The 23,792-nt window shown below is 42.6% G+C and overlaps 1 protein-coding gene and 1 long non-coding RNA gene across 5 annotated transcripts in view; one reads left to right on the plus strand and one right to left on the minus strand.

Moving 5' to 3' along the window:
• LOC125486516 lies at positions 1-23,743 on the minus strand. The gene is made up of 3 exons (XR_007265178.1): positions 23,635-23,743; positions 22,272-22,387; positions 1-261 (listed from the first exon to the last, which is right to left on the minus strand). It is a non-coding gene; the product is annotated as an uncharacterized LOC125486516 (long non-coding RNA).
• Positions 1-23,792, plus strand: part of LOC109925865 (retinoic acid receptor beta-like) — a 217,174-nt gene that overhangs the window by 114,334 nt on the left and 79,048 nt on the right. For 3 of the 4 annotated variants that reach the window (XM_048614300.1, XM_048614317.1, XM_048614322.1), the window contains exon 4: positions 3,876-3,965. The exons of the other annotated variant lie outside the window; for it this stretch is intronic. In XM_048614300.1, the coding sequence (XP_048470257.1) occupies positions 3,876-3,965 (90 nt within the window). The remainder of the gene's footprint in view (positions 1-3,875; positions 3,966-23,792) is intronic. 4 annotated transcript variants of the gene reach the window in all.

Below are 23,792 nucleotides of genomic sequence, written 5' to 3' on the forward strand. Positions count from 1 at the left end.
AGTACGCAGCCTTGCGGGGCACTGGTGTTGAGGAATATCGTGGAGGGGGTGTTGTTGCCTGTCTTTGCTGCTTGTGGTCTAATGGTCAGGAAGTCGAGGATCCAGTTGCAGAGGGCTGATTAGAGACCTAGGTTTCGGAGTTTGGAAATTAGTTTTGTTGGGATTATAGTGTTGAAGGTGGAGCTGTGGTCAGTAAGTAGATGCCTGTCCTTGTCATCCAGATGTACAAAGGGACGCAGCAGAATGATCCGAACATGGCAACTGTGTCAATGAAAGAAACATTTTGTTGTTAAAGCTGTTAGCTTATGATTTATTGAAAACCATGTTGTCGTAAAAATTTCCAGTCCATATATTTTTGTGTGTGTGGGTGTGCACAATGTTGTACATATATGTAAATCAGTTTTGATGATGACGCTGTTCAGGTATCATTAGCTGGCATTTACGAGTCAGCTCCTCCTCCATAATCGTGTAATGTGATGATTCATTATGTGATTACATTGAAGGAGATTAAAAGATAATAAACTATATCTCTGCTTTGATTTGTGCCATCAACTATTACCTGTACTTCATATCATGATAATGCTGTTTAATGGCTCTATCAAATTAAATTATGTTTTGTTCTTTAGCTTCGAGAGCTGCTTGTTACAAAGTCCCAACAATATACTTAAAGAATAAAAAAAAGTCCTATGAGATGACTATTAGACATATTTCACTGCATTAACTTACCTTCTATGATTTGTATCATAATTTATGTCATTCATTTCCACTGCAAAAATTGCCAATATTTCATGATGTAACTGTTCAGTTCTTACCCTCTGCCTCTAGTAAGATCATAAAGCAGCCTAACTTCCTTTGCTATTAAAAAGAAAAATCCCCAAAATAAATCTTTAATATTAAGTTGGTTATTGTATTTAATTGTTGTTATTAATTTAAGTTTTACTTTCTCAACCAGACATCAAAAAGTATTTTCAATCCACTTGGAATCGGAATGCTACAGCAATAATTCCTTTCAGAATCTACTTGGCAAAAATACATACATATGTAATGTTTTACAAAACTTTCAAAGTAGAACTTTGCGAACGGTCTCGAAGATCATTAACTGTAGGCTAGGCTTGAAGAGTTTTGCAAAAGCTGCAGTTTGAATGGCAGGGAGAGAATCAACAAGTGTTTGAAATTTGAGGAGTAAATCTCTTGAGTATTTGAACGTTTCTGGTTATATTTTAGACCTCTTGAAAATGTGACACTCAGCAGGCCTGTGATTGTACAAGCGCCTAAATCTTGCGAAGAAGCGATATCAAAGAATTAGAAGAAAAACTAAAAGCTAGATTAAGAACATCCTAAGATATCTGTGAAGTTTGAGATGATTGGACAAAATTCATAATTTATTTAGCAAGCTCCAGATCTGCATTCACAGAATTATTTCCCCAATTTCTTTGGCGTGTTAGTTAATTAGTATGAAGAGAATAAAAAGGCTAATAAATAATTTGTATTTATGAATCCCCTTGTTATCGCATCGAGCTGTCCTAAAAAATATTACATACTAAAGGTGTTAACATCTTGAATGGGTGTGAAGGGGATTTACTAGAATGTAGCAGAGATGAAGAACTTTAGTCATATGAAGAGACTAAGGAAGCTGCAATTAAAGTAGAAAATTCTGGAAATGCTCTGAAGGCAGGGAGCATTTCTGGTAAAAGAATTAGAGTCAACATTTCAGTTTGATGATTTATTTTTGCTTCAAGAAGCTGTTGTTTATCCCAGTGCCGGGAAAGTTAAGGGGAGAATCAAGAGAGGCATTTGAAATTATGTGACGTTTTAATAGAGTAGATAGAGAGAGGAAGAACCAGAGAATGTGGGTTTAAGATAATTAGCAAAAGAAGCAGAAGGGGAGTCTTTTTTTCACACAGCTTGTTAACATGATCTGGAATTCACTGCCGGAAGAAGTAGTAGAAGCAGTTTCAATAGTAACTTTCAAAAGGAAATTGAGAAAGGAAAGGTTTCCAGGTCAAGGGGAGAGAGCAAGAGAGTGGGACTAATTAGATAGGTTTTTGAACGAACCAGCACCAGCATTCCTCAGTGCTGTAAAATTCTCTGATTCACACTCAGCTAACTAATTATTTGAGCCAGCAGCCAAATGAGACTAATGATTGGTGAATATATTTTCACTGATGTTGGTTTAGATATGCATGTCTGGTACATCTGTGGAAAAGGAGACAGGGTAAATGCTTTGGTCAATGAGCTTTCATCAAGCTGGAAAAGGTTTGTGATGTGACAGGTTTTAAGTAAATACAGAGGAAGAGAAAGGATCCTGGAAGATTAAGAGGAAGGGTTGATGATAGGACAGAAGACCGAGGAGTCTAAAAATAGAAAGATAATAATGCAAGGCAATAGCAAAGGGTAATATAGCAAGTAAAGGAACAAAAGAAAATGTCTTGAGGAGTGTAAATGGGCAATCAGATTCACACCATCAGCCGCTGTCCAAACACAAGCAAAATACAAAATAAAAGGGAAGGAAGGTTATGACCCTAAGTTGTTGAACTTGGTATTGAATCCAGGTGTGGTTGAGCTGACATTGGAATAGTGTAGGAGGTCGAAGACAGAGAGGTCAGACTGGGTGTGGAGCAGGGAATTCTGTCAAGCTGTCCTGTATTTGCTAAAACTCTGTTAAACTAATCTGCCAAGTATTTTACCTCAGATGTCCATCAGTCAGAGAATTTTGTTTCTGCACTGCTAGAACTCCTTTTCTTCCCTTAATAATGCCGTGGTTTCTTTTACATCTCTCTGATAGACCAGAAGAAGCCTGATCTTAAGAAAGGTGGCACTGTAATCAATGTAGTGGCCCCTCAGTCCTCTAGTTAAATGCACGGTAATGAGGAGTGCAGGACTGAATAATCAAATGGAATTTGCAACCAAGTGGTCTAGTATTAGAGCAAAACACACCCTGATTTTGCTAGAAGCATCATGTCAATGAACACTATACATAAGAATGCATTTTTTGTTCCTGTGGTGGCAACATGGAGTCATGATCACCTATTGGAAAATTGATGATGCACAGCTCTTGGTTTGCCATCAAACAATTGCACAAAGCTAAACATTTGCCCTAATAGGATCATACTATGTCATGAAGAAGCTAACAATATATACATTTTTTTAATAAACAGAAGAATATATAAGGTGATAAATTAACTTTGTGCATAATGTGGCGATTTAGAATGTTCCATAAACGCCACACAGAATCTCATTGTTCTGACATTGCTTATTTTATAGAAAATTAACCTATTCCCTCTTGAATCTTCCAATACAATCTTCTTTCTTTTGTCCACGAATATTGTGTTTCACGCATTCACCATTCTATCTGAATTTGCAAAATTTAAACTGTGAGCGATTTTCATCCTTGTAGGTTAGGGTTTTTTTAACTTTCGGATATTCTATCTCAATCCCACATCATGAATAATTCATGCATGTGCTGATTTGCAAGATTCTTCCTCGATTCCCAAATGCAAACCAAAAGAAATACAGCGATGAATATATGATCAAGCTGTGCCGGTAGATGGGTCAATGTGATAACATCAACTTACAGTCTGGTACACTGCACCACTTCCCATCTCAGCAAATTATTGCACTCAGAATATTAGGCCCACTGATGGAAATATTGTTTATAACAGCTCAAGTGCACCAGTTACCACAGAATCAATGCTGGGTGACTGGCAACCAGCTCATGGAGGAGTGTGACTTTAAAGCAGATGCGTGGGAACCATGTCAGCCTTGGTTTGTTTTTTAAGTGATCACATGCATACCGTAGTGCGGTTTTTGTAAGTAAAATCAGTGCTGTATTTCACAAAGTTCAGGACTTGAAGTATTGATTCCCACCATTTCAGCAAGCAGACAGCAGGGACCTGGCTACATGATGTCACAGCGCCGCAAAGGAGATTCTGAAAGGAGTTTGAGCAGAGGCCTGCTGATTCTAAGTGAGTTGAAACTTCAATTTTGACTCACTTATACACATAGAGAGAGTGAAGCTTCTTTAATAACAGTGACTCCCTTTTCCTGTAATTATACTGTATAACATTTAAGTTTCTTTGTTTAGATTTTTGGAACAAAGACAAAGAAAATTACAACACAGGAACAGGCCCTTCAGCCCTCCAATGGACATGCTGTCCGTCACAACTAAAACCCCCTACCCTTCCAGGGACCGTATCCCTCTATTCCCATCCTATTCATGTGTTTGTCAAGATGCCCTTTAAAAGTCACTATTGTATCTGCTTCCACTACCTCCCCCAGCAGCGAGTTCCAGGCACTCACTACCCTCTGTGTAAAAATCTTGCCTCATACATCACCTTTAAACCTTGCCCCTCGCACCTTAAGCCTATGCCCCCCGGGAACTGACTCTTCCACCCTGGGAAAAAGCTTCTGACTGTCCACTCTGTCCATACCCTTCCTAATCTTGTAGACCTCTGTCAGGTCGCTCCTCAACCTCCGACGTACCAGTGAGAACAACCCAAGTTTCTCCAACCTCTCCTCACAGCTAATGCCCTCCATACCAGGCAACATCCTGGTAAATCTTTTGTAGTTCTTTTTGAGTAATTCTTTTGTGGAGATAATAGGGAACTAATTTGCAACTCATCACTTTGAGCAATGAAACTTTCTTTTACCGATTTCACCACCCATTATCAGTACTAGATGTTTCCAGCTTAGAGAAGAGAAAAGCGAGTTGCAACACAAGCTTATCTCTTTCCTCCAAATGTTAGCATGAGGGTGAGGTGTTTGCAATGCCGGCATCAATATCTTTATGCCTATCTGAGGGAGTTTGCCACTTCTGTGTTGAGTAATGCTATTGGTTTTCATGTATTTGACTTGAAATCTATTGAGCTTCTTCGTTTGAAGAGAATTTCTACCAATCAACCTCGGGTAAATTTGGATCTGAAAGGCAAAGGTACGATGTCCTGGAGATCATTGATGAACTCAGCCTGCCATCTGAATTAATACACACTATAAGTGCTAACTCCATGTATAAGTGTGATATATGCAGCTTATTTGTGGTTTTCTGTAGAAAAGTAAGTAAGTAAAGTCATCTCAGTGCCAGGGACCCAAAGGGGGAGACAGAGAGAGGGGACTGACAGTGAGGGTCACCATGCCTCAGGTAAAGGGCAGGATTGAGAAGGTGGCACCTCAGCTGGTAAGGCAACTGAACTCACACTGTTGCCATCACTCTGCATCATTAACCAAATGTCCCGCTAACTGAGCTAACTGACCACCTGTAGAACAGCTGGTCAGCTCATGACATCATGTTTTGCATCTGTTTTAGATATATGGCTGTTTCACTTTCAATTTCAATCAGTTCAATGCTATATTTTTGATGATTTTTTTCTTTGTAATTAAGTTGAGAAAACTGGCACATTCAAAACCTCTTTACTATTTGTCGCCTGAGATGGAAGCTCGGAGCTTTATCAGATGCTCAGTTGGGAGAATTCCTGGCTCCGGGAACTCTACTGATAACATTTTCCGTCCAAAGATCAGATTTTTAGTCTGGAGGCTGTGGGATCTATTAGAGGTGGCACCAGATATAACTCAGAGGAAGGAGACAGTAAGGACGGCAGATTCTGGAAGCCAGAGCCAATAGATGTGAAGCTGAAAAGACAGCATCCGAGGAGCAGGAAAGTCAATGTTTTGGGCTGAAACACTTTATCAGGACAGGAGGCGCGGTGAGGGGAGCCCAGAAATAAATAGGTGGGGTGGAGCTGGGGGAGGGTAGCTGGGATGGTGATAGTTGGATACAGGTGGGGATTATTGTGATCGGTCAGTGGGAAGGGTGGAGCGGATAGAGGAGTAGGAAGATGGATGGGTTTGGTCAGGTCAGGGAGGCGAGGAGGAGGGGGAGGGCTAGACATGGGATAAGGCTGGGGATGTCAGAACTTTGAAGCTGGTGAGGTCAATATTGAGGCTATTGAGCTGTAAGCGCCCAAGGCGAAATATAAGGTGTTGTTCCTCTAGTTTATGTTTGGCCTCACTCTGACAGTGGAGGAGGCCAAGGATGGACATGTTGCCGGGCAGTGGGAGGGGGAATTAAAATGGATGGCAACCTAAAAGTCAGGTTGGTTTGTGTGTGCAGAGTGCAAATGCTCGGTGAACTGGTCCCCATGTCTGCGTTTGGTCTCTGTAGAAGACCATGTGACTGCCGACATCATTGATGACCGGGCCACTTCTGCTTCCGCCCACTTGACCACTCCAGTGCATCTGCCTGCCATTCCTGACGAAGTCTCCAGCCCACTTCTGGACCCAGTTCCACACTCAGTCCCAGCCGCAAGCCCTGCCAGGTATTCAACATGCTCCCCTTGCCCCCGCCAACCTCCCACCTCCCCTCCCAGCCTCCTACCTTCCCTTGACTTCTTCATCTCAAACTGCCGCCATTACATCAATCGCTTGGATCTGTCCACCTCTCTCACTTACTCCAACCTCTCCCCATTGGAATGCACGGCTCTCTGCTCCCTTCGCTCCAACGCCAACCTCACTCTTAAACCCGCCGATAAGGGGGAGCGGGGGGTGGCGCGGTGATAGTATGGTGAACTGACCTCTACATCGCTGAGGCCAGACACCAACTCTCTGACACCTCCTCCTACCATCCCCTCGATCATGACCTCACCTCTGATCACCAAGCCATCATCTCCCAGGCCGTCAACAACCTCATCACTTTGGGAGATCTCCTGTCCACAGCCTCTAAGCTGATAGTTCCCCATCCCAACACTGCCCGTTTCTATCTCCTAACCAAAACTGCCCCGGTTGACCCATTGTCTCTGCCCGCTCCTGCCCCACCGAGCTCATCTCCTCCTACTTTGACTCTGTTCTTACCCCTTTGGTCCAGGAACTTCCTACCTATATTCATGACACAACCCACGCCCTCTACCCTTTCCAAAACTTTCAATTCCCTGGCCCCCAACACCTTATCTTCACCATGGACGTACAGTCCCTTTACACCTGTATCCCCAATGAGGAGGGCCAAAAAGCCCTCCGTTTCTTCCTCTCCCATAGGCCAACCCATTCCACCTCCACTGACACTCTCGTTCACTTGGCAGAACTGGTTCTCACCCTCAGAAGTTTTTCCTTTGATTCCTCCCACTTCCTACAAACCAAAGGAGTGGCCATGGTCACCCACATGGGCCCGAGCTATGCCTGCCTCTTTGTAGGATTTGTGGAACAGTCCCTCTTCCACAACTATAGCACCATCCCTCACTTCTTTCTCCGCTATATTGATGACAACAGCGGCCTTGTGCTCCCATGAGGAGCTCGAGCAGTTCATCAACTCCGCCACTACCTTCCACCTTGCCCTCAAATTCACCCGGACCATTTCTGACACCTCCCTCCCCTTCTGGACCTCTCCGTCTCTGTCTCTGGAAACTGTCTCACCATTGACATTCATTTCAAACCCATTGACTCTCACAACTACCTCGAATACACCTCCTCTCACTCACACTGCTGCAAAAATGCTATCCCACTCTCTCAATTACTCTACCTCCGCTGCATCTGCTCCCAGGATGAGACGTTTTACTCCAGGATATCCTACAGGTCTTCTCCTACTTTAGGGACTGGAATTTCCCTTCCTCTGTAATTAATAATGCCCTCAACCGCATCTCCTCCATTTCCCACACTTCTAACTGAAAACCCCATCCCCCCAACAGCAATAAGGATAGAGTCCCCTTAGTCCTCATGTACCACCCCACCGACCTCTGAATACAACGCATCATCATCCAACATTTCTGCCACCTACAATCAGACACCACCACCGAAAAGATATTCCCCTTACCACGCCTGTCACTTCCCACAGGGACAGTTCATTCCATTACTCCCTTTTCACCTCTACACTCCCCACCAACCCTTCCACCACACCCGGCACCTTTCCCTGCAACCGCAGGAGGTGCAGCACCTGCCCCGACACCACCCCCCTCACCTCTGTCCAAGGCCCCAAACAATCCTTTCAAACCTGGCAGTGATTCACTTGCACTTCATCTAACCTCATCTACTGTATCCATTGCTTCCGATGTGGTCTCCTCTTTATCGGGGAGACCAAACGCAGACTCGGGGATCAGTTCATGGAGCATCTGCGATCTTCATGCACCAACCAACCTGACCTTCCGGCTGCCACCCGTTTTAATTCCCCCTCCCACTCATCTGGTGACATGTCCGTCCTTGGCCTCCCCCACTGTTAGAGTGAGGCCAAATGTAAACTAGAGGAACAGCACCTCATATTTCGCCTTGGGCGCTTACAGCTCAATGGCCTCAATATTGACTTCACCAGCTTCAAAATCCCTCCACCCCCAGCCTTATCCCATGTCCAGCCATTCCCCTTCTCCACGCCTCCCTGACCTGACCTAACCTGTCCATCTTCCTACTCTCCTATCTGCTCCACCCTTCCCACTGACCGATCACAATAATCCCCACTTGCATCCAACTATCACCATCCTTACCCCAGCCCCAACTCCCACCGTCTATTTACTTCTGAGCTCCCCTCCCCCTCCCCAGTCCCAAAACATTGACTTTCCTGCTCCTCGGATGCTGTTTGACCTACTGTGCTTCTCCAGATTCACATCTATAACTCAGAGGATACTGGGTAACAAGGTGGCCTGGCCAGAAGGCTTGCCTTAAGAATGTGGTATTGTGTCCAAAATTCAATAAGGAAGAATAAAATATCCTCAGGACCTCACCACCCACTATTCACTCGTACACACACACACACACACACACACACAGTCCGTACATTGTCAATATATGCCACCTTATACCCTGTGTCCACACCTCATAACCTTTCAACACTCTATAGTACCAAATGATCCTGTACTTACCCCTGTGGTTCTTACAGCCCCTATGCCAACACATGCCAATACCCCTTACACCTGTATTTTCAAAAATAACCGCCTTATTAAATATTTTCCTTGGTCCTCCTTGAAATTTTGTTAATGTCGGCAAGTGAAGCCAAAATTTCTTCAGGGTGAGTCGCTTTGCAAGTAAAGTTTTCCCCCACTAACTTGTGATAAACATACTGAAGTTGTTCATTTTTCATTCATTATTTTGCAAGATTTTGGGGGTAATTTGGATTTTTTTTGTGAAAGTGCAGACTGGTCAGAGTGATTTGACAGCTGACTTGTAGTCAATGGAAGTGAAAATGGGGAGAGTTGGTACTTGGTTGAATCAAAGTCACCGGTTTTATGCTGTCATTAAAGGTCAAAATGAGTTCCATTATGTTTTCAATTTCTGTTCTGAAGAAAATAATCAGTTAAAAAGGCCAGGAGTAAGAGCAGGAAATGCCACCCATGTGGAGGATGCAGAAATTGTGCATTCTCATGCAATCTAGGGCTGAAATTTCATGTAAATGGACAATTGTGCAACTGGTGGCTTGTGTAAGTACAAGCCATGAGTGAAAAGTCTGACATTAACATTCCCTCAATGTCATTTACTTAAGTTGTAATGATTCTAAGGAAAGTATGGTAAAGAGTTAACACTGTTCCAAATCTCAAGAAACTCATAGAATTTTGGAGCAAAACTTGTGTGACTTTTAAAACCCTGGAAGCCAAATTTGCTCACTATTGCAGTTGATGACATTTGAAAAAATGCGTTGAGCTAAAAAGCCAACATTAAAGTGAGATTGAATGCACACTGGTTTCCATTGATTGATATTAGGCACAAATTGTGCTTTTCACCAACAAAAACAAAATTCTATTTCTGTACATTTTTCTTATCACTGTAATCTTCCTTTCCATTCACGCTTAGTCCAGGGGCCGTTGCAATATAATGGACAGGATTTAGTGTAAAATTAGTTGTTTTTATAATGAATAATTCTGCAATAGCATATGGAGTTAGGAAGGATTCACCTGACTATGATTTAGAACTGCCTTTAAAAAGTGATGTTTGTCAATGTGTATGTAGGTGCATACAAAAGATGTTGTATTCATTTTAATGTACTAGCTGCATCATTTTATGCAGAACAGGTCAATAGATTAAGGAGACAACAAGGTGCAGGGCTGGATGAACACAGCAGGCCAAGCAGCATCATAGGAGCAGAGAGGCTGACGTTTCGGGCCTAGACCCTTCATCAGAAAAAAGTTCCTACTATCTCTGATTCAATAGATTAAGGATCTCCCTTCTACTCAGGAAATTTGCCAAGCACAGCCTGAACTTTTAACAAACTCCATCAAATGTGAAGGTTCATAAAGCAAAACAAAACCCTTGTTTAATTAATGTGCTCTAACAGGTGATTTTGGCTGTGGAGAATGTAAAATTAAAGGTGGTAAATATTTGAAAGCAGTTGAATCTGCTCAGTGTTTTTACAGTAAGCGATAAAATTGTTCCTCCCTTAACACTGAATCCTCTGTTATGAGAAATAAAGGAAGCCTGATCTTTAGAAATGGACTGGAAAAGTTTCATGAGAAAAAAACAGATAGTTTAAGTGTATCCTACTGTTAGCATCAGAATGTAAATTTAAGTATGAAAATAACATCGGGTAGCTCTCACAATGAATATGTGAGCACAGAAAATGGAATTAGTATTCCAAAATAGACAAACTGGAGCCTTGGAGACGTTTTTAACTTGAAGAAGAATTTATTTTGGCTGTTGAAATGCTGGATTGCTGGTTTGGCTCCAGGTCTATAAAATACAACACCTGAAGCCAAGTTTTATTGTTCGTTTTCAAATCGAAGCACTCAGTGGGCCTGTTCTGCCACCTCTGGCACCTTCGGATTTGCCAAGTCTCGAACTGTTAGGTTGGAAAATATAACCTGTTTCAGTACACCTCATTCTTTGTAGTTGGACACACTGCTGTGTATTTTGTTGGTCTTGTTATCCATGTCACTCATTCTACTCCTAAAATCCCATATTATTAATGTGCCAAGATTGGCAGCTAAGCACCATTCTCTTCCTTTGGGAATTAAATAATAGTATTGGAACTGATAGGAGCATAAAGCATTTTAGTTGAATGACCTTTAGTGACTTTTATCCGGCATTCTACCAATTGGGCACAGAAAACCATTTCTGTAAACTCACAAATTTGCATCTTTCTTTCTGTACTCTGTTGTTGTTTTATGTGTTCTCATTGATTTTATTCAGTTTCTCCTTTCCTGACAGCTGAAGCAATGTAAGAGTCACGTGTACTCAAGTACAGAGATACAGGAGTCCAGTCAAAAGTTTACAAATGTCACCATTCATGGCACCATCTTAAGTACGAGGTACCTAGACACAAAATCTTAGGGAACACGTGGAAAAATAGAGAAATAAGTTAAAAATTCTACATTACAGTGCTTCTCAGTATAAAGTAGTAAATAAGAAATAAAAAGTTCCAAATTACAATCCTTCTTTAGCAGATACCTAAAATGAACTATAATTTAAAGTAAAATCTGACAATAAGCAATCATGATGAGTGGAAACAAGATTAAAAATGAGCAAACCACACAGGGAAGATATTAGCAGCTAACAGTACAGGGAGCCTAGTGGCTAGAAAGGTGAAATGGCACAAGAAGGGTGAGACTGAGAGTAAGTTTGCTCTTGGCACTGCTTTGTATTTGAGAATAATTTGTCAGCATAGCTCCCCAGTGGCCGTTGGCATTGTCTGTTTTTATAGGTAGTAGTCTGTCATGTCGCTCCCATATACCTTGCGGTAGGAAGATAAAACCTTACAAATAAAAGTAAGTGTGTGTGGCTGAAGGCCCCTCCTTACATCCAGTCCGAGCAAACACCGGCCACTTCTGACATTCTTGCTCCTTTGTTTGTTACCTTTCTTTAACCACTGGAGCTTTTCCCGGATCTAAACTTAGACTTGTCATTAGCCCACAATCTGCATACTCTTATGTTCTGCTCACTCATTACCCTTGCTCTTGCAGATCTCCCAGTGGCTCCTAATACAACAAATTCCAATTCTCTACTCTTATTGGCTGTTCTATCTATGGCATTCCCTCCTCTTTTCTCTCCTGACCCCCTACATCCCAACTTTCCAGCCTACAACCTTCACTTCTCTGATATTGAACTCCTGTGGATCCAAAGCGTTTTCTTGGCTTTCCTTATTTCATGGTTGAGCTTTTACTTCGCTTTGTGCCAGGCTCTGGAATCCCATCCTGACCGTTCTTTACCTTCCAGTTTAAAAGCCTCTCATGAGCTACCATTTTAACTGCGTCTTCCAGAATGTCAGCCATTTGCTACGTCTGTCCAAATCTTTCTGGAATTTGTTCTGGCGCTGTGGGTGCTTCACAAATGATTCCTTCCTTGGTCCTTCTTCAACAATTGACTTTTTGGACTTTTTCCAAAAATGAAACTGCCATTTTTTTTCCATGACCAAAGTTGCATCAGGAAGTTTGTTATCTTCTATTTGCCTATTGTGTAATTTTTAACCCACTTGAAGTTCATTCTCGACTGGAAACCCGGGGAGATGCCTTCAGTAACTTTTGTACACATCTGAACAAAACACAAGATACAGATTTCCCTCTGCTGCCAGAGATGGGCTGCAACAGGCCATTCACCTGCTGCTGACCCCTTGGTGAGTGTTAACATGATCATGGGTTCAGCTTAACTAATGGTGTAGGGCAAGCCCCTGGCTCATTGTTACAGCACAGGAACAGCTCATGAGTGTTGGGCAATAAAACTGAGCAGAAGGAGAGATATGAACCACCACTAAAGGCGATGGAAGTAGTTTTCTGATTTGTGGAAAGGCTTAAAGTGAGTTATTATTTTGATCGCAGGAGTCAGGGGTTTGGACATTCCCAGGCTCTTTCCGTTCATCAGACTCATGAGTAATCTCCCCACAGCCGCCTCATCTTTGCTGGAGCGGTCAGAGCTGGATCGAAGCTACTGCGGTAGGTAGGCAGACATTTTTCAGTTTTTCTGGCTTCACCCTATCACCGTGTAAAGGTGGCGAGATGGGATGTGGCTTTCAGGGATCCTGCAGTCAATATTCATGCTGGGTGATGGCGGAAGTTTCTGTAGATGGTTTTCTGGGGCCAGGGTCTGGTGGTAGGCCACCTCTCCTCCACCTTTTTCTCATTCCTTCTGAATGGCAGTCATGAACATAGGATAATATTCTTCTCACTTCCTCCCCTGCTGCTGAACTGATGTCAGTGGGAGCTCAGAGGAAGCATGAACAAAGTGTTCGCTACTTTTCTGCTAAAGATGAGGTGGCAGAGTAGGCGTTACACTGCGGCAATTCAGTCTCATTGGGCCAAATGTTACATTTTCTTGGCTAAGTCTGAGTTTTGTCGTGTTTTTTGGAGGATAGTTACTGAAGGGCCTAGTGAGATTGTCCTGCCGTACCTGACCAAACTGGCCTCATCAATCACTAATGGGTCTCTCACATCTCATTTCCACCCTATCATATCACGCACCGTTCCTGGGACAACTCGCCACTCTGTGGATATCCCAGAGTTCTCCCCGCCATCCTCTGCACTTGCGCCATCTTTATCACCCCCTTGAGCACTTGGACAAGCACTGCCAGTCCACAGCTGCCCTGCACAATTGCTGACACTAGCCCCAGACGTGGTGGACATGGGGATATTGCTGGCCTGCCGTGTGGGACAGATCCTGGAGCGGGTAGTGCAGACCTGTTCCCCCAGGACCATGTCACCCTGGTCCAAGGTTGTCACCCAGATTAAAGCAGTCTCAGCCATCTGGAGGAATACCCAGGTTTGTAGAAAGACGACCATTGCCGTTCCCCAGTCTACCAGTGTTAGTACCGTCATTTTCTTGCCAATACCTCATACCCACTCAATTTCTGACACTGTACCCACCTCCCGTTAAGGCTCATGCTCTCCCACTCTCAATATTGCTTGCTATCAGTCGCTGTCATCCACCCCAACCCCTGGCAACATTTACCCTGCATGCCCTCTGTGTTGCCTACTCACTCAACCGGGACACCACTTGCACCAGCTGTAACCACCCATTTTCATCTCCCTAAACACTGGCCCCTCTCTCATTCCAGGAGATAATCAGACCACAGTAGAGCAGGAAGTGTCAAGTCAGGTGGTGCGCTGCCCAACATTCAGGTTCTCACTCTGATCCTGACTCTGATTGCCCGGAGCGGGGCCTGGCCTCGTATCAGAGGCCACATGTGACTTACTGTGCCAGGATTCTCTGACTGAAAGCTCTCCTCCTTGACTTGGCTGAGGCCTGTTGACAACAATGCCAAGCTTCCTGGTTTTGTGTTTGTCCTGAACAAGGCAAGGCAGAAGTATTATGAGCATATTATTTCTGGCTGATGGGGCAAAATGCAAAATAGCCAAGGCGAGGCAATGCAAGGCAGGAATGCTATGAGCATCCAGCTTGGCGCAGAGTGAGTGAGCTCAGAGATGCTACGTTGTCCAGTCCCTGAGCTGGGTATGTGTCCCTGAGCGCACAGTGTCCTAGCTTCTGCATTACAGTGATAGTGGCCAGTGCAGCCCAGAGAGTAGCATCAAAGTGAGGAAACATCCTGTTAGTGGATCAGAGATGGACCAATAAGGTTCTTAGACGCTGTCACATGTTAAATGCCAATGTCTATGTACCTGGGGTACATGTGGCCAGTGCCCATGGGGCATGTCAAGTTTCCAACATCGTTGGCAAGAGGTGAGCTGAATCCACCACCTACGGACTCCAGATTCCTTGTTGAGTTTTCCCAATGTCGAGCTTGTTTCACAAGCTTTGCAAAATGGGAAGCTGAATATTAATGAGGTGAGTTTGACTGTTAACAAAGCGGTTAACAATCAGTAATGACTGTTAATTGGTAACTCATCACTGCCTGGCAAGAATCCCCCGACCCGTCACTTATAAAAAGTGTAAAATAAGGCCCGGGTTGCTCAAGCTGCTGAGATAGGCTTGTCGCCCTCGTCACGTGATACTGCCACCCATCTCCCCATAGCCCACGTCACTCAGACAGTGACAAGATTCTGCCCATTGCTTTTGCTTAGGTTCCAAATGTATTTGTGTCAAACCTTATCCCTTCTTTTCCCCCTTTTTTGTGACATCTGATAAGTGGAACTCGTTATCTCCACCAGTCTGTTCTGCTCCTGCGATTTTTGAAGTTTTAAAAGCCGAGTTTAATGTGACCTGATGAGTGCTTTCCCAATTCATGTCACCCTTTTCTTTTTACACTTGGTATTTCGCACCATATTCCATGGCGGTGGCTGCACAACTGTACAAATAATGACAGAGCAGGGATAAAGATCATGGTGTCTGGGAAGTTATTCACGAAGGGCATCTTCAGAGTTCTCAGAACCAGCTTGCAAATCTTTAACTTTATTTTACATTTCATGCCCAAACACAACATACGCTATTTTATGCGAATACAAAATCTGCAAGGAGAGGAGAGCCAGGACTGGAGAAGGAGCAAACTGATTCCCGTGTGAATTATCTCTTGTATCTTGGAGTTCTTAGCGACAATTCATAAGACTACAGTAAATAACAATGTGTTTGTGTTCTTCAGACAGTTTAAAGCTGTTGAGCAAAGGAGCCAAAGTGTTTGAACGTTAAACAAATCTGTCATCCAATCTTAAAATGTAGGCAAATGTGTCTTTCTTCTGGAAAGGGCATTTTTTCCTTCTTTGCTGAAGTGTGAAGGCTTAATGGTGGCTGCAGTAAATTTTCCATGCAACAGATAATTGAAGACTGCGATGAAGATTGGAAATCAGATTCAACCGTGATAAACAAACTCCAAACCTCAAGAATGCTTGCAGTTCCAATTCACTAGCAAGGATAAATTAATCTAAAAATTGCACTTTATAACCTTCCCAAGAAGCTTATAACAAAAAGAAAATCAGCATAAGGCAGATATTTAGAATTTTTGCTTCAGATGCTAGGTATTTGCCTTCCTTTCATTAAAATTTTACATGCTTTCTGTTTCACTTTGGAATTTTAAATTGTTCAAGGCAACAACATTTGCGAGGCATCTGGATGGATACTTGAATAGGAAGGAAAACCAAAAGAACTGCGGATGCTATTAATCAGGAACAAAAACAGAACGGGTTCTGAGGAAGGGTCACTGGACCTGAAACGTTAACTCTGTTTTTTTCCCTTCACATGAATAGGAAGGGTTTAGAGAGATATGGGCCAAAAGCTGGCAAATGGGACAAGATTAATTTAGGATACCTGGTCGGTATGAAAGCTTGGACAGTTTGCTGTGGATTTGCTCCAAGGGTAAGTTTGCTGCAGTGGGGGAATTTAGAGCAGGACCTCTAACCATTGCCTACACCATGACTCCATCCCATCCTCCCATAAAAAAAGGGCAGTAACATGCTTAAAAGGAGCCATCATTTGAGCATTCAAGCCCATTCTGGAGGGAGAGATAGCCCCTGTCTGTCAACTAAGATAGTGAAACCCCCACCCGCTAGGGCCCTTTCCTGTGCTTCCAAGCGCTACTTTCAGTAATTGGTGGATTATCAGACCACACCTTACTGCTATCATTTCGAGGCAGCAAAATAGGCAAGAGGCATCAGGCCTCCTTTCCTGTTTAGGACAAAAAAACCCAACACATTCTGCTCCCAGACTTCAGGGTGATGCTGGTCACACAAGTACATTTCCTTGTGTTTTTGTGAAGTGTACATTCTGAAAGAATTTTTGCAGCAGAAATTCTGATTGAACATGCCCTGGCCCTGGATGTTGTTCAAAACAGCATCAGCGGTGCACCCGCTTGCTCTTGGGGTGAAATGCATCAGCCACCATATTGTTATTATCACTGGAATTAACAGCCACTGGAAATATGCAGACCAAGAGGACTTCTCTACTTAACATACACACTTTCATCCTTGCAAAATACCATTTCATTCCTCCCTTTCCTCCGTCTCCCAAGTCCATTTACATCTTTCCCAAACTCCTTTTTCCAATCCTTCCAGTCATGTTTCTGCTCCTTCCACAATCCGAAACAACTCTTATTAAAGTCACAATTGGCATCCTATCTGACTGTTACTACAGGCCTGCTTCCACACTGTTGGGATTCTATTCTGTGATTCATCCTTCTCAACTTTCTTGCAGTCTGTGGAATGGTTACCCACACCATCCTCCTCCACTGACCAACGATCAAGAATCTAACCATCACCCACTGGCATTCAATGGCATTATCATTGCTGATTTTCCCACCGTGAACATCCTGGGGTTACCATTCACCAGAAATCTAACTGAATCAAACTGCGGATGCTGGAAATCAGAAACATAAACAAAAACTGGGGAAACTCAGCAGGTCCGGCAGCAGCTGTGGAGAGACATCAGAGTTTCAGGTCTAGTAACTCTTCTTCAGAACTGATTGTAGCCAAGAAGAGGTTCGTATATGTGCTGAAGTTGGGGTAGAGAGAGTTGGGACGGGGAGGAGTGAATGATGGGTGGAGATGGAGCCCAGAGAGAGAGAACAGTGGATAAACAAAGGAATGGGTAGAGGTCAGCCTGGGGGAATCAGTAGCTGCTAATGGGGACCATGAGGCTGACAGTGGTTTGGTTGTGGTAGCAGCCCATATAATGACAAGGCCTGGTGGGTTGGGGTAAATACATGGGAGAAGGTGCTCAGGCCCTAAAATTATTGAACTCAACATTGAACTTCCAATTGCTGTTTTCTCTCTCTCTCTCTCTATGGGCTTCATTTCCATCTATCATTCACTCCTCTATCCTGCCCCCACCCCATCTTCAGCATATATATCAACCATTTCCTAGCTACAGTTAGTTTTGAAGAAATGTTAGCTCTGCTTTCTCTTCACTGATGCTGCCAGACCTGCTGAGTTTTTCCTGCAGTTTCCGTTTTTGTACCTAACCAGATTAGCTTTATAAATGCTACGGCCAGAGGAACAGGCTGGGAATATTGCAGCGAGTAATTCACCTCTTTACTCCCAAAAGCAAGTCCACCATCTATAAGACAAAAGTCAGGAGTGTAATGGAATGCTCCCCACTTGCCTGGATGGGTGCAGCTCCAACAACACTCCAAAAAAATACTCAAAACCATTCTGGACCAAGCAGTTCAGTGAATTGGTACCACATTCAGCACCTTCAGCTTCACCCACACCCAGAAGTGGCAACAGTGTGCAACCTTTAAAATATTCACTGCAGCAACTTGTGAAGTTTCTTTCCAAACCCACAACCTCCACCATCTTTGAAGAAATAGGCAGCAGATTCATGAAAACTCCATCACTTCCACCAGTAACCAATCACCGCATGCCATCCTGACTTGGAAGTCTATCGCTGTTCCTTCAGTGTCACTGGAACAAAATTCTGGAGCTGCCTTCAATCAGCACCTTCTCAAATGCAAGTAGGATCTTGCCAAGAATGTCCGTGTCACAACAGTGAATACAGACATCAATGCAGAACTAGTTTATTAAAAGTCTGTCCCAAGATTTTAAATTCTCTTTTAAATATTGTATTATCCAATGTACTTTTCTAGCTGCTGCTATTTTGGTTTCAAATATTTCTGGTGTTTACAATACTGTGGGTGACAGACCTTAGCCGAACAAACCTTTCTGTTTCTATTGTCTGACACCACGTTGAATGCCACCACAGTACTATCCACCAATATACCCAGTCAGTGTGAGGTTATAATCTAATCTAGTGACAGAATAATGACAGAATCTTTGGTCTGCTCTGGAATAATCATGTAGCAGTTGGTAATGATGAACATGAAGAAATCTGGCATTGACTATGTTGTAAGATGCCAAATGTCTGTGTTTTCTTTGGAAAAACTATGTGAAGGGAGTAATGTGCAGGTTCAAAATGTGCTGAGAACAAAAGCCCATTTCTTTTGAAAAAAATCACTCTTCAGTTTTTGCATTCAGACCAGCTTTCAACTGATGTTAATACAAATCGGCTTTTGATTTTGTTAGGTATATAATCAGGATTGCCAGCATTAAGAAAACAATCTTAATCTTGTTCCATCTGGCCAGATGGTTTTTATTACCCCCACTTATGAAGGTAATGGAGGTAATGCTTTTGCAAATGTTTGTTGGTCTGTAAATATTATATCTCAAAACTAATAGGTAGATTTCCATGAAACTTGATGCACAAATTCGACATTGGTCCAAAAAAAAACTGGTTACTTTTTGGTGAAAATCCAGATCCTGCAATTTTTAAAATGATCTACTAACATTGGAAGATAGGGGAAATCAATTGTTTTTTAGACTGACAGAGAATATTGATTGTTTTAAAATGTTGTGGATTGACTCAGATGCTGTGGAGATGGTTATCACACAGCTGTTTATCAAAATGTGAACAGAGTTTTCAGAGCAGGTTGTTCGGTGTGGATTGGCTTGAAGCTTCTTTTTAATACTTTTTTTAGCTATGTAGTTACAGAATATCAACCAGGCAGAGAAAAGCTTCAAGGAAATCAGTATAATTGTAATCATACTGAGTTAACACAGCATGGCAGAGGTATATGGTAGAGTGCCCTCTTCACTTTGCATTACACAGGCAGTAGCTTTTTAGCATTGCTAAGCAGGAGCTGTGGGCCTGTGCTGTTTCAATCTTTCATTTGTTTCCAACAACATTGTGAGTATGTTTGCACCAAGGCACACAGTGTTTGCATCATGGAAGAATGTCCCATTTATTTCCTTATGGGATTCTGATTGCACTAGTTTGGCTTAATTATTTCCTGTGCTAACTGTATATGTAGCTTCTCGGAGCAAGAATAACAATCATGTTACATTTTGAGATTATTCTATGGCTGTACAGGACATTGGTTAGGCCACTGCTGGAACACTGCATGCAATTCTGGTCTCCCTGCTATAGGCAGGTTGTGAAACTTGAAAGGGTTCAGAAAAGATTTACAAGCATTTTGCCAGGGTTGGAGGGTTTGAGCTAAAGGGAGAAGCTGAATAGGCTGAGGCTATTTTCCCTGGAGCATCGGAGGCTGAGGGTTGACCTTATAGAGGTTTATAAAATCATGAGGGGCATGGATAGGGTAAATAGACAAGGAGCTTTCCCCGGGGTGGAGAGTCCAAAACTAGAGGGCATAGGTTTAAGGTGAGAGGGGAAAAATTTAAAAGGGACATGAGGGGCAACTTTTTCAGGCAGAGGGTGATGCATGTATGGAATGAGCTGCCAGAGGAAGTGGTGAAGGCTGGTACAATTACAACATTTAAAAGGCATATGGATGGGTATATGAATAGGAAGGGTTTAGAGGGATATGGGCCAAATAATGGCAAATGGGTCTAGATTTATTTAGGATATCTGGTCAGCATGGATGAGTTAGACCAAAGGGTCTGTTTCCATGCTGTATATTTCTATGACTCTATGCATTTATCCCCACTCAGTTTACCAGAGAAAATAAGGTGTTAACAGACTATACAATATCCACCGTCACAAAAGCTGATACATGGGCTATACAAAAATCAGTTCTGCCATTGCTACTTCAAAATCTGCTGCTGGAATATGCATAAAAACTTCTGTGAGACCCTTGTTTTAAATTTCCTTTCTGGTGCAAGTGTAAAATACATCCACACTGCCCTGCAAAACTAACTGTGTTTCAGAACGAATCTGTACATTGACTGAGGTAGGAAATGAATCAGAACTTCACCTGAGGTGAAGTGTTTGAGAAAGTAGGGAACATGGTGACTTAGATTTTCGATATGCCAGGGACTGTACATGGAAGATGATGGAAATGGATCAAGATCACAAATCTGGATCCTGAACCTGGGACCCCTCTCATTTCCACAGGGATGGGAATGGAGGTGGCTCTGGCTTCATTATGTGGGGTTCTCGAAGACAGCTATACATTTAAATTCTCAGTTGTCTCTGTTTAAATCCCATTTTGGCTGCACTGAACACCGAGGGTATAGGACAGACCAGGTAAGAGCTGGTACATTTTCACTGCTTTTCTCTTGGATAGCTGGAGGACCCTTTTGGAGAGCTGAGATATCCCTGTGGATGCAAACCGGAACACCTTGGGAGTGGGTTCAGTTATCCTTTGCAGTGGCCAAGTTAGATCAGTTATCCTTTACAAGTGGGAGGGAAACCTTCAGGGGAAGGACATGGATCCTCTGGGGGAAAAGTCGCGTATTTTTTCGGAGATGTCAGGTGCCCTTTAACTGAGGAAAAGATTGTGCATAAAAGATGCAGAAACTGTTTGGGATCAAGAACTGTCAAGAAGTGTTGAACTGTCTAGAACTGTCAAAATGTGCTTTTTCTATAAATGAGTGAGCATTCCTCAATAGAGTATAGTCAGGAATATAGAACTTTTAAGTGATATATAACTTTTTTTTCCTCCTGTGTGCATGGGTGTTTCTGGATATTAAGTGAGTTGGTCTGGTAGGTGAAGGGGAAAGGGTGGTGGGTGAAAGTGGCATCAAGTTGTCATGAGGGTATGAAGGACCATGGGAGAGGTAGAGGGCATAAAGTGGCATGGGTTTGCATAGGTGTGGTATGAGGAGTGTGTGGGGTTGGTGGGTGTGAGGGGAATGTTTTATCTTCTTTAATTTTAATTTTTAAACATAACGCTGGAGCCCTGAGGCAGGCATCAGAGCCCAGCAGCATTCCCAGGTCACCCGGCCAATCCAGCCCACTGCCTGTCGAGTGCAGGCAGCCATTTTTAAAGGTTGGGTTCACTGAGCTGCAAACCCTCCCACCTCTGTGCACTTGACACAGCAATGAAAACCAGAGCCAGTGGGTTCATTACTGCTCGATCACTTCTTACACCCAAGTTCAAATCAATGCCAGATACAGTGAAGTTCTTATTCTACATAAAACAACTTTGTACGTCCTCAGCCCAGTTCATGGAGCCTATATGCTTCTATCCAACATGGCGGTACACGTTCAGAGTCACTGAGAGAGACCACTAGGACTTTTTTTTTTAATTTGGAAACAAAGAGGGAATTTTTACTGTGTTCAACTGTGCTACATCAGACTGAGGTACTTGATGTTGAAATACATTGAGTTGTGTTTTCCAGTACATCCCTCATTATGACAAGCACAAAAATGTCAGAAAGGTTAAAAAGATCCAGCTTTTGAAGTGAAGAATTGGCTCGTGTAATTTTAGAATAATTGGATTTGATTAAGTGTGTGAAACGTGTTTATTTTGTCAATTTAAAAAAAAGTAAGATGCAATTACATCATTGACTAGAAAATGCACTATCAAAAATGATGAATTTTAAGCTCCGTTTAGTGTTCATTCCCTAGTGGCCCATTAATGCTTTAAGTCCCTTCACTTTTTTGAAGTCCATTAACTATTATTTATTGATGATGAACTCTTTTTCTATTATTTCTTAAGGGCACATTTTAATGTAAATCAAAAAGGTTTGAAAAGCCATAAACATGTAACATACACTAAGAGCTTAAGTGTGATAATAAATTCACATTCATTATAGACTTACAATTCTCCCCTTTGAATTTGTAATGTTCTTCCTCTCTTGACAATTCATCACAGAAGTGAACAATGATCCAGCCACAAATTGCTCCATAGTTTTAATTAATGGTGCTCCTTTCTTGGCTGGCAAAACAGGATAAAAAAAAGTCATTGGTATATGATTGATATAGAATGTTGCACAGTCACCTGACATTGTGTCCTCCTTAGGCTGAACAGCTTTAGATCGAAATCAAAGCCAGACCCTCATTGCAATCAAGGAAGCACTCTGAAATGCTTGCTTATCTGCAGTATTATCAGATTAGGGAGGCTAGGAAACCTGATCTATCGGGAAGTTTCGCTTAAGGAAAATGATAAACGTCACAAAATTCTTATTTTCCTTTGGCAATGAAGTTAAGAACACCTTAAGTTTCCTACAGGCATAAGTTGCATTCAGTTTAAATGCCATAGACATTGCCAAGCAGCTAGCATCTGTGTCTCTCTTGTGGACAGTTTTCTGGTTTGGTGATTGCAAGATGATTTTGGGGCAGATTGCAATTGGGCAGGCCGCAGGCTCAGAGACATTCATTGACCCAGGAAGAGTTCTCCTGCTTCTCTGGGACCTAGAAAAATAAAAACTCAGAATTTGGTAGTTGTATTGTTGAACAACCAACAGTGGTCTGTGTAAGGATCATGAGTAATACATTTGAATAGCCTTATACTTGGTCCAGGAAGGTGAGGAGCTCACCATTTACAAGTCTCACCTGAATATGGCATCGAGCAGGCAATAGACTAAGGTAACTCTCCACTTTTAAGGCACTAAATGACAAGTATTGAGTTGAATCTCTTTTCTTTCCTTGCTCGTTGTTGCATTCCTTGTCTTGAACCATTAGGTTCATTTTCAAACTGTGCTCACTGTGAAATATTAACAATGGTACAATGTAGAAATACAGGAGAGCCTCAAGGAACTAAATGCAATTACTGACTCAGAGATAGTAGGAACTGCAGATGCTGGAGAATCTGAGATAACAAGGTATAGAGCTGGATGAACACAGCAGGCCAAGCAGCATCAGAGGAGCAGGAAAGCTGATGTTTCGGGCCTAGACCCTTCTTCAGAAAAGGTCAGCCTTCCTGCTCCTCTGATGCTGATTGGCCTGTTGTGTTCATCCAGCTCTATACCTTGTCATCTCTGCAATTACTGCCTGTTCAGTGCTGACCCCATTCGAAATCTTTGTGTATCTTTACCAAATGATAAACTGAATCTTATGCAATGTATCTGTATTTGGAAAACAAATAGAAGAAAGAATGTTTGTCGAAGACACTCCCCTTTGTTATTATGGTTATTTATCCTTGATGCCATTTATCATTTATCAATTTTAACTGCTGCCTATTACCTTTCTGTTTTCCATTTCTTTTTCACCGTTGCATTTGAGCTGTTTTGTGAAACTGGTTCACCAAGCCCTCTGTCAGCAGCCCTCAAAGGAGTTACAGGATAGCTCGACATGTGAATGTTGCAATGAAATGCCATGAATAAATATGTTGAGAGCAAGTA

This window comes from Rhincodon typus, chromosome 2, assembly GCF_021869965.1.
Source record: "Rhincodon typus isolate 14 chromosome 2, sRhiTyp1.1, whole genome shotgun sequence".
Taxonomy (NCBI): domain Eukaryota; kingdom Metazoa; phylum Chordata; class Chondrichthyes; order Orectolobiformes; family Rhincodontidae; genus Rhincodon; species Rhincodon typus.